Raw genomic sequence first — 13171 nt, 5'->3', positions numbered from 1 at the left:
CACCATGCGACCATATTTCCTGACAATGGAGCAAAATGTGCTAAGTACAATTTCCCACATTTTTACGAGACATCGTACACACCCACATTATTGAGACAGTTTTTCATAGACTCAGTGGAATTATTTAAATCCTAGATAGTTGGTGGGCAAACTGCCTTACTTTATACTATACTGAACAATTCAGTATTCTGGATTCACAACTTTTAATTTGTACCAATAGACCAATAAAAACATATTAATGGAAGCAGGGAAGAGCCACGGGTACACACAAGCAGACCACTCAAGTACTGCAGATTAGAATTGTTTTTATTTTCCAGTTTTAGAGCACAGCAACAGGGAAACAGAATAGTGCAAAAATAATTCTTCTGTTACAAAATGACTCCTTATAAAAAGTTACCAATAAAAAAAAGACAATGATTTTGCCCAGCATATGGACTTCACATAAATGATTGCAGTATGCATATCCTCTCTCAATGGATCCTAACGTTTGTATGACCGATTCTCTTTTGAAATGCTGCTTCAGCTAACGTAAACATGTTATCCAATACAACAGGATTGTACTACGTGGATCTTCAACATTGAAATAATCCCTCTGGGTTCTCAATGACTATTGTGACACCTGGAAAGCCCTCAAGGGGCATATGTAGCCAAGCTATGAATGCCATTGTATTTTTATGATATCCACTAACATTTGAAGTAATTTTAAGCTAGAATGGGAGCTGTGTGTTCATGTTAGTAGCTTAACAAAAATCTGTCATAACATGTCTTGTATATGTAGCTACATGGCACCTTGACATACGAAGTGCTGAAAGGTGAGGAATATGTAGCCGAGAAAAGGCAGCTTACTTCAAAACTCAATCCTCAGCATGTAATAGAACGTATATAAAAGCCCAGCAGAATGATGATATATCTTGATATATACTGCAATAGATGAACGCTTGATATGCATGTCTATAAGGAGGTTCCCATAGACACTGGTCCTTTCTTCATTAAGGATACCTTTTTAATATATAAAATAAGACTTAATTTTTGCTGCAACATTCAACAATGTACAAAGGCTAGGGACACCAACAAAAAGAATGTATCCCAAAATACTACAGAACAACCACAGACTTACACATTCAATCTCTGCATGCAGTTCTCCTATGAACGTTTTCTTTAACCAACAATGTATGGTAGAGTTTGGCACAATGGACCATCTCTACTTGGTACATGTGGCGGGCATTCCAAGCCAATGAACGAGAAGATTGATGCCCATTATCTTTCTCATGCCATCAGTCCCCCGTGATTGGAGCCCAAATACATAAATGCTAAATCGAAGGGCGTGTCGAGGGGGAATATAAAAAGAACCATAATAACATTCTTAAGTGCATAGGGAGTGACATTTCTGATTTAGAAAACAAAATTGGCAGAGTTGAAAATATTTCACGGAATGGGGTAAAGGGTCGTGGAGAACATTCCAGTGCTTTTAATGGACTAGTGCCGCCATGTCCTACGCATGGATGCACTGCCAGACTTATGGCATGTCTCCGAATGTAATGCAAGCCAAAGACAAACAAGCTGCCTTAGGCATCTATTTTAAGCGCTGGAGCAAACTAACATACACAGAGTAAAAAGGTTTCACAGAGGACATAACTTTTGATCACTACTTCTGACCTCCTAAAAATGAATGAATGCATTGTACAAAATGAGAATGCACGGCGTACAAAACATTTAGCAAAAACATGTCTTTTTGAAACTTCAGAAGCACCACACTATTGTTCAAAGAAATTCAATAACAAAGATCTCCTGAAATACTGCTGAGCACTGCTCAGGTGAGCAACATTCCACCTATAATTCTTAACAGGACAAAATTAAATTAAAACAACTAAAAATAAAACAAATCCTGTACATGACATGCTAATTAATAAGTGGGTGCCATCCAGCATCGATGGGCTTCAATCCGGCAGCTTAAACAAAAAAACATTCAGACGTGGCCTCATGGATGGATTGGCAGTGCATATTAAAATACACTTATGTGGCTTTTGTAAGATTTTTTTTTTGCCCTAACTACAAAAGGCCTACAATAAAATGAAAAAGAGAAGACCTACTGCGTGTCAATACAAACTGAACAATACAAGAAAACAAGAGACTTCAAAGACTAACTTTACATATGACAAATATAATTTACAGTAAATTAGTGTATATTTACATACATGTACAACTTGAGCTGCCATTGTATCAGATCAACAGGTATCTAGTGTTATTTACACATGTTTCTCTGAACTGTGTGCATGTGAAGAGCCTACTGATAATTTGGAATTTAAGAATAAAACAAATGCCTTTATGCAATGAAGCTAGTGATCTCAAACTATGGTATGAAAGGAACAAGGGGTGAACACTTTAGAAAGGGCCAAAGGACCATGCAGGCAGTTTCTGCTAAAAAGAATAAAAATAAAATCTGACTTGGAATGAGGAATTGTCTCAGTAGAGCAAAGGACCAAGATATTCCACAAGACTAACCTCAAAAATGATCATCCTCGAAATGGTGAGCAGGGAAAGTGATGGTGTGCAACATGCTCCATTTGCTTAGCCTCAGTGACTAAGCGGGTTAGGGGAGGCAGGCAGAGAAGAGGCTTGGTGCAGGGTGCTTTTATTACTCTGGTAAGAAGTGCTTACATTACATAGATATTTGATAACTGTGCCCAATATTTGGAAACAAGCCCTGGGTCCTAACCGCAGGTCAGTGCAGCTCACTGAGCGCAAGACAAGCCAACACCATACTATTGGTACCAGTACAGCAACAAACAGCTATTCATGCAACAGCCGCTGTCTAGAACACTTCTGGTGTGTCCCGATCACATGGATTTGTAGGAATAGAGTTTGAAAGTTATCAGCTTTCATGGTTCCAAAAATGGTTTAATATAGACAAACCTCACAGAAGAGACGAGTCACAATAATGCATTCCCATTGGATTGAAAGTCCATAATGAACAATGAAAGTATTCTGGGTTTTCAACTGGTCTCCTTAAGAAAGGGAAATGCCAAAAAATGTAGTAGGAAAGGGCTCAAAAAGATGTAACATTTGCTGGATCACACGTTCTGTTATTGGGTTTTGTAAAAATGTCAAGTTCAGGTGTGGATCTTGAGGTGCAACTACCAAAAAAGGTTTCTCAGCACTCAATGGAACCATCTGGCCACAAGGGGAGTTATTCAGGCTGCACTCTTAGCAGGCGTGGAAAGGCATAAGATTAGACATTTTCCTGATGTCTAAATATTGACTGTTCCATAGTTTGGCACCAATGACTGTGCAAGTTTTGCCATAAGCCCTTGATCTGAAAAACCTCAGAACGGGTCACAAGTGCCCTGATACAGTGTCAATGGGCCTGCTAGGTGGGTGCCATGCACACCTTCTGGTCATATATATATATTATATCCATACATACATACACACACGAGCGGTGCCATAGAGTTTTATGAATCAGAGTTACATGTTTACATTTTATCATGGCATGGATGGCCAGCCAATGAGGCTTCCTACAAATTGGGGACGTGTTCAGTCCTGTTTCTGTTCATAACAATGAGAGCAGCCATATTCTTGAGGATCTGTAGCCGGTGAACGATATAATTACTAGCTCCTGTGTTGAGGCAGTTAAAATAATCTAACTGTGCTGAAATTATGGTCCTTGCTAGAGTAGCGCAAGCAGACTGTAAAGTTAATGGGCAAAGCAGTCAAGGGATCATAACATTTGAATGAGTTGCGCTAATCAGACTGCTGACATTTCGAGCCATAGACGAGGACGAGTCACACATTATCCCAAGAGATTTTGCTAAAAAAAGACTGCTTTTAGGCACAAGCGCTACAGAATTGTTCCCAAATCATATGTGAAGATAACAAAAGTAGGTCTGTCTCGGCTTGACTGGGCCATAACCAATTTGACGTCATCCAAAGCGAGATTTCTTTGAAAGGAGGACTAAATAAAATCTGAATTTTCAACCAATTTACCTGTCAGTTGCAAGATCTGGGTTTCATCTGCGTAGTTTAGAAACTTTAACATGTCATGCAACAGTTTTATGTACATATTAAAATGTAATGGGGAACTACATGACCCATGTGGCACGCCACATGTCACCACCTCTGGGACAGACATGCAGGAATTGACCTTCACTCAGGTAAGTCTATTGAATAGTTAAGACTCAAAACAGTTAGCCACCTACTCCGATACTGCTGCCCTGACCATCAACCGCTCTAATAACTTGTAGTTGAGGGTGTCAAAGGGCTGATCTAGGAGCATCAACATGACTAGGTCTGCTGCCTGATTTCCAAAAGGGAGTCCTTAACATCCAGAATGGCCATTTCAGTAGGCCAAAACCCGAGAGCCTATCCCACAGGAGAAGTTTAATTTCCAAATGTTCTTGGAGCCATATTTCTGCAGCTTTATCCAGAATTATAACACCACGCTCTGCTGCCATTTGCATGGTCACATGGCTCTGGTGGAGTGTCATCCAGTTGTGCTATTGGTGTTGCACAAGACACTGTTACTGAAAGTGAGCCAGAGAGCTTAACATGAGTGAGTATCATGTGGAAGCCTCCAAAGAGATCACACATTCTGGAAACATGCCATATATCTATAAACCGCATACTGCCCTATGATAATCTACAGTGTATGGAGATTTAATACCACCCATTAAAAAAAAGCAGCAGTACCAGTAAGCATGAATGAAAATCACAAACTGATTTCAAGGCCCAAAGCACACTTTTGAGTTATATATCACGTGTGGACATTTCAAAGTTCAGATGCAAGAACGCTGACATGGATCAGCAGCCTTCACCTGTATCCAAAAGCAGGTCCAGCATGCTCTGTAGTATACTTATTCTCCAACTCTGAGGGAGGGAGGAGTCATAACAGTGGAGTTACACAGAAAAGGTGGCAAGAGACAGTTGCAAGAATTAACCCGTGAAGAATTTGACATGTCACCCAATACAAATGTAGACCACACTGGTAATTTCATCTTTGGAGCAGAACAGATCCAAAGAAAAGTAATGATTCCGTCCTGTAGAAGGGGTCACATTTTCACACTGCTGCCTGTGGCTATGACTGCTGCGGTTTTGCAACAATTTTGAAAAATGTTTGGAACATTTGTGCATTAGGTACAAATGAGTGGTATACAGTGATAATAACTAATTGACAATAACGAATTACTTAAATAGCTAACCCTAAAAGTAAAAATATCGATTTTTTGCAAAAAGTATATATGGGGTAGGGTAAGGGATTAAAACGGGTTGATGGGGTTGGGATGGGGTAATAGCGCTAGGGTAATAGGGGGTGGGATGGGGTAATCGCGCTAGGGAAATAGGAGGCTTGGTGGGACCCCCTCAAATTGAAAATATTTATAATTAGATAAACAAGGTTTTTGTTATTATTTCATTAGTTATCATTACATGGAACCCAAATGAATACATAGATTTCATGTCCAATTTCCTATGCCAGTACAAAGCATACTCAAAAATGTGACCGTGTGCTCGAAATTATTCATGAATCCCTGCACTTAATATTGCTTTCATCATGAAAAATATTCCAACGGTTGGCAGAGATCAAACCCTGGACACTTGCTGGTTATTTTGCGGTTACTCTTCCTACGGTCATTTCAATCTAATGCTTCTTTGATTCTCAAAGTACTAATACTTTGGGTACTTCCAACTACTCTTCCTATAATAAGCGGTTTCACAGTACCGCCAGAGATGACATCCAGGAACTGTTACACATGTTCACAACATTCATCTGTTTCGAGAAGTCAAGAAAGGATTCGAGCTTACTCAGAACTATGGCTCCTCATCTATATTATGGCGCAATGACTTGTTTATTTCGGACTCGCAAGACATGATTTTGTATGCAGAGTGAACAACCCTTCCAGAAAAATTAGAAGCATATTGTTCAACTTTTTTCCAGAAATAGCGCATTCCCGGCACACGGTTTCTACATAGAAATCTAAGATGATGCCTTTGGACAGACACCTCCCCTACTGACAAGTACTGAACATCAAGGGGGAATGATTTTGGGCAGCGTGGAAAACAGAACGCCCGATATTCGACTTGGCCTCCTCCTTTTCCCAATGCCAACATTTCCTTTTTACATTTTTGGGTATCATGAAAATCTGACCCACGCTTGTTCCTGAAAAATATTCACAGGCAATTTATGGTATTAAGAATACAAATCTTCATGCACTAGCAACTGCTCAATTCCCTTTGCTTGGAACGGGGCTGCACCGCCATGTGGCCAGCACCGACATGCACAGCCCCATCTGAAGAGAGGTTCAAGCAGGTGCATAGTCAGAGCCTTAAAACATGGCACTAAGACTGAGCTGCAAATAAAATATTACTTTAGGGAAGGGGGTACAAACGAGAAGCAGGCAGAGATTCCTTCAATCAATAGAGATATTGAGCAAATGTACAGAAAATTACTCCAGCCAATGGAGAGGTCACAAATTCCTTATGACAAAGGAGTTATGAATGATATACATGTACAGTTTCCTTCAACCAATCGGAATATGAATGAGAGGCACGTACTGTTTTCTTCACCCAATGGAGGTATGGCATCCATTTACAAATGTACTCCTCCAGCCTATGGAGATGGGAATTACACACACAGATTTCCTCATTAAATTGAGAACGAAGTCGTATAAACACATTCCTATAGGGAGTACCACTTGGATGTATAATTAGAAGCCTTTGAAATACCAAAGAGAATGGTGATGTGTGCACGGATTCCTTCAGCCAAGGAGGCAACACTGGAAAGTACAGCTTCCTTCACCCAATGGACCGGTTTCACCCACTCTAGATATGACTGACTTGCAGAACTTCTTAAGGTAATACAAAATGGACTAGGGCAAGAGTCTGCCACCTTTGGCTCTCCAAATGCTTTGGACTACAAATCCTATCAGCCATAGCCAGCATAGTCAATGGTGGGAGGTCATGGGAGTCAGTCTAAAACATCTGGAGAGCCAAAAGTTGCAGGCCTGTGGACTATGGTGTGTGAACAACTACCTTTATCTAAGTTATGTGATGGGAGGGTCACCACAGCTGAAACAATGACAATAACCCAATAGAAAACACTTTAGCGACAATAATTCCAGGAGAAACTACAACCATGACATGGTGCCTGCAACAGCTAGCCTTTGCTGCAAGTAGAAAAGAGACAGGATTGAGCAGAGATGAAGAGGGTTGTGGAGTGGGCATTCCTGTCACGGACACGCATATCCTCAATATGAGTAAAAGGAAGCCATCACTGTTCACAGTGAGGTGCAGGCAACACTTGCGAGGCCATGAAGCCCTGAATGGAATGCTTAAGTGCGATTCGGGAAAAGTGTCATTGCCACTTTTCTAATACACAACACGCTGGACACTCACTCTGCTAGCCTGGGGGCCTTCCAAAGCATCCCCGACACGTTCACTACATAAATACAATCCATGTGTCATATGTGACCTCAAGCACCATCATCCTTCTATTAAGACAAGCACACTATCCTCTCAGTGCATCCCCGTTAAGTGGGCTACTTATTTTTGTATAGTCCATTCAAATGAATCATGTATAGGTACTACCAGAGGCACACCGCCCTCTGACTGCATGATCATTATGTGAATGACTTTTCTGTTGTATAGGCCATACCACTGATTCACGTTTAGGCATTCCCACTTTTGACAGCAGAACAGAGGCAACTGGGGAATCTGGATTTAAAACCTGCCTCTCTTAGGTGAGTGTTTTTGCTTTGTAGATGTGCATCACCTCCTCTCAATGTTTCCAAATGTTTTATCTGGAGAATGATGCATGTGCGATAACCCCCATCCTCCAAACAGAATGCCACTAAGTGGTGCCCATAAAACCAGCATTGTTCAATCACTGATCTACTCCAATCAGGGACTCATAACTTCTAATACATTCGACTTTGCAACGATAAACCTTTTTTTGAGGCATTGTAAAAAAAATAAAGGAGGTTCTCCTTTTTTTGTAACTGTTCATATATAGTTGTAACTATATTCTTCTTTGCAGAGAAACATGCAGGCGCGCTGGCGCGACTTCAGGTCCTTAGATGAGATATTCCACCATTTCTCCGTCAGAGGGGTCCTGCCCCAAAGACTGAGGGGGGTTTTTTCTGTCCAAAGTGCTGCTCTGGTAACCTGCACCATCTGTGTAAGAGAAGAAAACACTCGAGTCAGACCATTGTTCCAAACAGCTAGAGGAAGGTGGACAAACATTGGGGTTGTTCATATAGCCTTATAAACTGCGGGAGGGGCTATTATTGCAGGATAATGACCCTCCAACAGGTCATGGCTTGTGATGAAGTGGAGGGCCATCAGTTGGGGAAGGAATATTATCCCAAGCGATAATGACCCCCGCCTGAGGTCTAACAGGCTGTTAGCAGATGGTGGTAGTAGAAATACATGTTTTGGAGTTTTGGTGGTGAAGTAAAAAATGTTAGAGTGATTAAAGTAAACGAACAAACTGGGTTAGAAAAATGAATGTGGCTTTGTTTTGTATTGTTTAAATAACATGGTTGACTTTATTAGTTAGGCATTTTAACTGCAATTTGGTTGAACTGGAACGGGTTTAATATGAGCATGCATAATGTGTCATGTTAAAGTAAAGCGTTTCTGTATAAAAAGTGGAAGAATTTTCCAATGCTTCAGCTTTCTCTTTCGTATTTTAAATAGCAAGCAAAAGGTCCGCCCAGAGAAGGGTCTTGTGTAAAAAAAATCTTGCATAGAAATTGCACGTTTGTTTCCCTGTCTGCTTCTGAAGACAGGATGTTTAGAATGCAGTCAATACGAGTAGTTGTTGACTGTACTCCAAACATTCTGATTGGCTGGGAAGAGGTCAATAACGATCTCTATGTGCTAATACAATGTACATACCTAATGAAAAATACATTTTATAATTTCCTTTCTATTTAATTTCAGAGACAAATCCCTGAAGCCATATTGCATAGTTCAAAATGGGCATAATGTTTTCAAATGGATGCATAATATATATGTCGCGTCTGGCGTATAAATATTCATATCATCACTGATGGAACCCCATTTATATTCTGTCCCACAAATAGTGAGTTCTCCCATATGCGCATTATTACGGATTGAGCATTATGACATGGAGAAAATCTGGTCTGCAGCAAGCTACGTCACACAAAGATATTGCACCAGAGCAAAAGTGGCACAAAATTATGCTAGACTTCTTTGCTGCTCATGTGATACGCCAACAAAAAAAATAAAATAAATGTTGATGCAAACTTAATCTCATCTTTTACCTAGTCAAAAGATGAATACAATAATATTCTCCTTTCCTCATCACTCATGTAGCAAAACATGGTGCACAAGAGATTTTAAATCATTTAGCTACGTTGAAAATGTGCCACTGGGCTTTAATTTGGAATCACCCTCCCAGTTAGCAAAACAAACTGTCCACACTGTGTGCAAACAATCCCAGCTACATCAGATGAGATCGGGATTGCCCTGAAACCTTGCAAAACAAGGTCATTATGTCAAAGCACGTTTAGGCACATCAGAATTCTCGGATTGAACCTAGATTAAAAAAAAAAATTGGAAACGGAGCAGGAAGATCACAGAGCAGGAATAGATTGCAGCAGTCACCAGCACTTGCCCCAGACATGTAATGCTTCACAGCCTAGTAAAGTCCAAGCAACCAACCAACCAACGTCATGAGTATCGCATGCCCGATTAGCTCTGCATGGTCAGCCTGTTCTGGGACCTGTTCTGCAGCCTCCATTGTCCTGCAGTGAACCGCAAAGAGATCAGCTCCCCTCCCACTACCCTGAAATCCCACGATGCAATTCGACGTCTTTTGCAACAGAAACTAACCCTCACGAAACATGTATATACTCAAAACACACCACATATGAATTACAGAATAATACATTGGTTGACAACCTATATTCTATAAGGGTACAGCTTCAGAGCTTTACATTATATTATTATTATTTTTTTTTCTTTTTTGTTTATTAACCCAATTTGGTTTTTTACAAAAGAAATCCCTGTCGAACTATTTTTCTGTCTTGTGAAGGCTCCTCAAGACACCACTCTGGATCAACGAGACGTATCCTTTTTCGAAAGTTTACTAGAAGTCAGATAGTCGGGAAGGCAATTTACCAGGTGTCATAAGGGAAGGGACGCCTGGAGCGGTGACTTTTTTAAGGGCCAGTTCCAAGAATTTTGCTGACAATCTCGACCATCTGGTGGAGTCACCTGCAATCAGCCGGAACCATATGTTTTCTTCGTCTAGGACTGACGGCTGAGTAATGAGTGGTTCCAAGTAAGCCTGCCTTTCCAGCGCTAATGCTGTGCACGATGTAAGGAGGTGGCGGACTGTCTCATCTTGATCCACAATTCCGTATAGACGGCAGTTCGAAGCTGACGCAAGAGCTCTGGTTGCCAAAACTTCCTTGGTGTGAAGTATGTTCAAACGAGCACGCATATATACTTTCCGCAGCTCCTTGTCAGGGAATTTTTTGCAGTACCTCACGGGGGCCTTAAGTTGGTTGTGGCTTGGCGGGAGATGTTTTAGGGATTTGCACTGGAGAATTCTTTCATTTGTGTTGATCCAATCTTGTTGGAGGAGTTTGGTCTTAACTCGTCCAGGATTGGAGATAAGCAGGTCCTTGTCGCAGTCGACTTCTTCCAGCTTTGTTTGTATTTTATTAACCCACTCTACTCGTGGTTTGCGGGATCCTTTACTGATTTCGGCGGCCACGACCAGGTAAATCAGCAGAGCACTTGGCGTCCGGATTTTTCTGTAGAGCAGTATGGCACTTTGCATCACCACTGAAGCCAGGGATGGTAGACCAAGATCGCGTCGGATGGCTGGCATTGGGGCTGATTTTGGAAGGCCTAGCACCGATTTCCACAGGAATCCCTCTAGCTTAGTCCAAAACTCCACAGTAAGGTTTAGGTTGACCGCCATTCCATATGTAATCGCAGGGACTACTTTTGATTTGTAGAACTGCAGCGCCGGGGTCCATGAGAACTTTCCGAATTTGCGGTCCACTGCGAGGGTTTGTGCTGTCAAATTTCTCATCTTGGACCACAACGAATTTTGAAGGGAACTTTCGCTGAGTGTGTTATCTAGCTGAACTCCGAGATATTTAAATTCTGTGACTGCGTCGATTTTAGTTTTGTCCAAGAACCAGGATGGCCAGGCCTGACTCTTTTTGGATGTTTTGGAGAATGACAGAATTTTTGACTTGGTTTTGTTGATTTGCAGATTATTGCTTTCCATGTATGCGGACAGGTTTGCGAGTTGCCTCTGCAGGCCAATCGCCGTTTGGTCCATCAGGATCAGATCATCTGCGTACCATAATCTGGACACTTTGGAGGTTCCAACTTTTGGTGGGAAGGATCTTACCATTTTTTCAGATTCTTGACAATCACCAATAAAGGCAATAAAGAGGGCTGGAGCCAAAGGGCAGCCCTGTTTTACGCCACGCTCCGTGCTAATCTGGTCTGAGAGAAGCCCTTGCTGATTTAGGCGCACTCGGAGCGAGGTTGATGAGTGAAGTGCCATTATTGGGTCAAGAATCGGTCCCGGGCATTTCCAAGAAGTTAGTTTAGACCATAGTTTTTGACGGTCTACAGTGTCAAAGGCCTGAGAAAGGTCCACCATTGCCATGTGGACCGTAGGCGCTCCACTCTTCACCTTTGCTTTAATGATGTTCAAAATGAACAAGTTTATTGCTGTACCGGCGCCCTTTTGAAAGCCAGTTTGAAAGATGTCGGCTGCCGGGGAAGTATAGGCCCAGTCTTTAAAGTGTCGTAGCAGCAGGGATGCGAAGATCTTACCAATGATGTCTAGTAGAACTATAGGTCTGTAGTTTCTTGGGCTTTCTCTTTCCCCCTTTTTGAAAATTGGTACCAAAACTGCCTCTGTCCAACTTTTCGGAATTTGTTTTGTTTTCCGGCAGTGGGTGAATAGCTCGCCGATCGCTTGAGCCCAGGCTTGCGGGAATTTCTTGAGATCTAGGTTAGTCAACCCGTCAGGTCCCGGGGCCCTGGATGATTTTAAGTTTGTGATAACTTCCAGGATGTCTTCGATGTGGAACAAGTGGAACCATGGGGCATTTATCGACGAGAATTGTGATGAAGATGAGTTAAGAGGTCGTCGATAAAGCTCAGTGAAATGCGAGCTCCATTTTTGTTCTGGGTACAGAGTTTGAGAGTGAATTTGCCTTCTGTCCATTTTGTCAGGATTGACTGGGTTAGTAACAGTAACAAGATTAACATTGTACCTTCAGAGCTGGCTGGGTTAGTTGGGCTTTCAGAACTGGCTGGGTTAGTACATAGAATTAACATTGTGCTTGCCCAAGTCAAGATGGAGCAAAAGAAACTTAATCTGATTGGTTAAAGGAACAATGATATGTTTGGTTTGCCTGATTGGTGGAGAGGACAATGGTTTGATTCTTGGGAGGTGAGCAAGATTCTAAACTGCCTTTCATCCAGAGAAATTCAGTGGCTGGTTGTACATTAGTTAAGCTCCTTAAGTAAGGCCTTTTCAGAGCTCAGAAAATCTACCAAAGAAGTAAGAATTTCGTTTGCTGATCCAGTTTGAACAAGAAGTCATCAGGTGGGATCGTTCTTTTAAAGATTTTAAGATTGTCACAGTGAACTTTCATTTTCTTTTATAAGAAAACTTAAAGAGTTAACAAGTTTCAAATTCATTTGAGAAAAGAGACATTTACAGTTAAAGTTATTATAAGGAAAACAAGCTTGAAGATAATGCGTAGGAGTTTAAAGTTTATTAACTGCGTGTAATGTTCTTCAAAACTGTTTAATGTGTGCGCGAGCTCGCAAGTCGTCGTTTACGTGTTTTTGAAAGCGCGCGTGTACATTTTTAACGTGAAAGACGTTTCCTGAGAAAGCGCGTGTGGTTTTGCGATAGAGCGCGTGCCCAAAAGAATTGCGCGAGTGAATTTTAGCGCATGTACATTTTTTACGTGAAAGACGTCTCATGAGAAAGCGCGTGTTGGTTTGCGATAGAGCTCGAGTCCATTTTAACCAGCGCGTGTTATTTTTATCGCGTTTACGTATTTTTTCACGCGCGCGGGTTTTGTAAAGAATCGCGTGTGTATTTTAAACGCGAGGACAATTCTTCACGTCTTCTGATTTCACGTGTTTATCGCACACGCTTATT

At 41.4% G+C, this 13171-nt stretch overlaps 1 protein-coding gene across 4 annotated transcripts in view; it reads right to left on the bottom strand.

Annotated features, from left to right (window-relative positions):
- Positions 1-288: 288 nt before the first annotated feature.
- The window catches only part of AMOT (angiomotin), a 223220-nt gene continuing 210337 nt past the window's right edge, over positions 289-13171 (bottom strand). For all 4 annotated transcript variants that reach the window (XM_069612592.1, XM_069612591.1, XM_069612590.1 and 1 more), the window contains one exon: positions 289-8163. In XM_069612592.1, coding sequence (XP_069468693.1) covers positions 8063-8163 — 101 coding nt within the window. In that variant the 3' untranslated portion in view covers positions 289-8062. The remainder of the gene's footprint in view (positions 8164-13171) is intronic.

Source organism: Ambystoma mexicanum, chromosome 5p (genome assembly GCF_040938575.1).
Source record: "Ambystoma mexicanum isolate Mex_15411 chromosome 5p, UKY_AmexF1_1, whole genome shotgun sequence".
Lineage (NCBI taxonomy): Eukaryota > Metazoa > Chordata > Amphibia > Caudata > Ambystomatidae > Ambystoma > Ambystoma mexicanum.
Note: the sequence above shows the minus strand (reverse complement) of the source record. Positions and strands in the feature narration are given on the sequence as shown.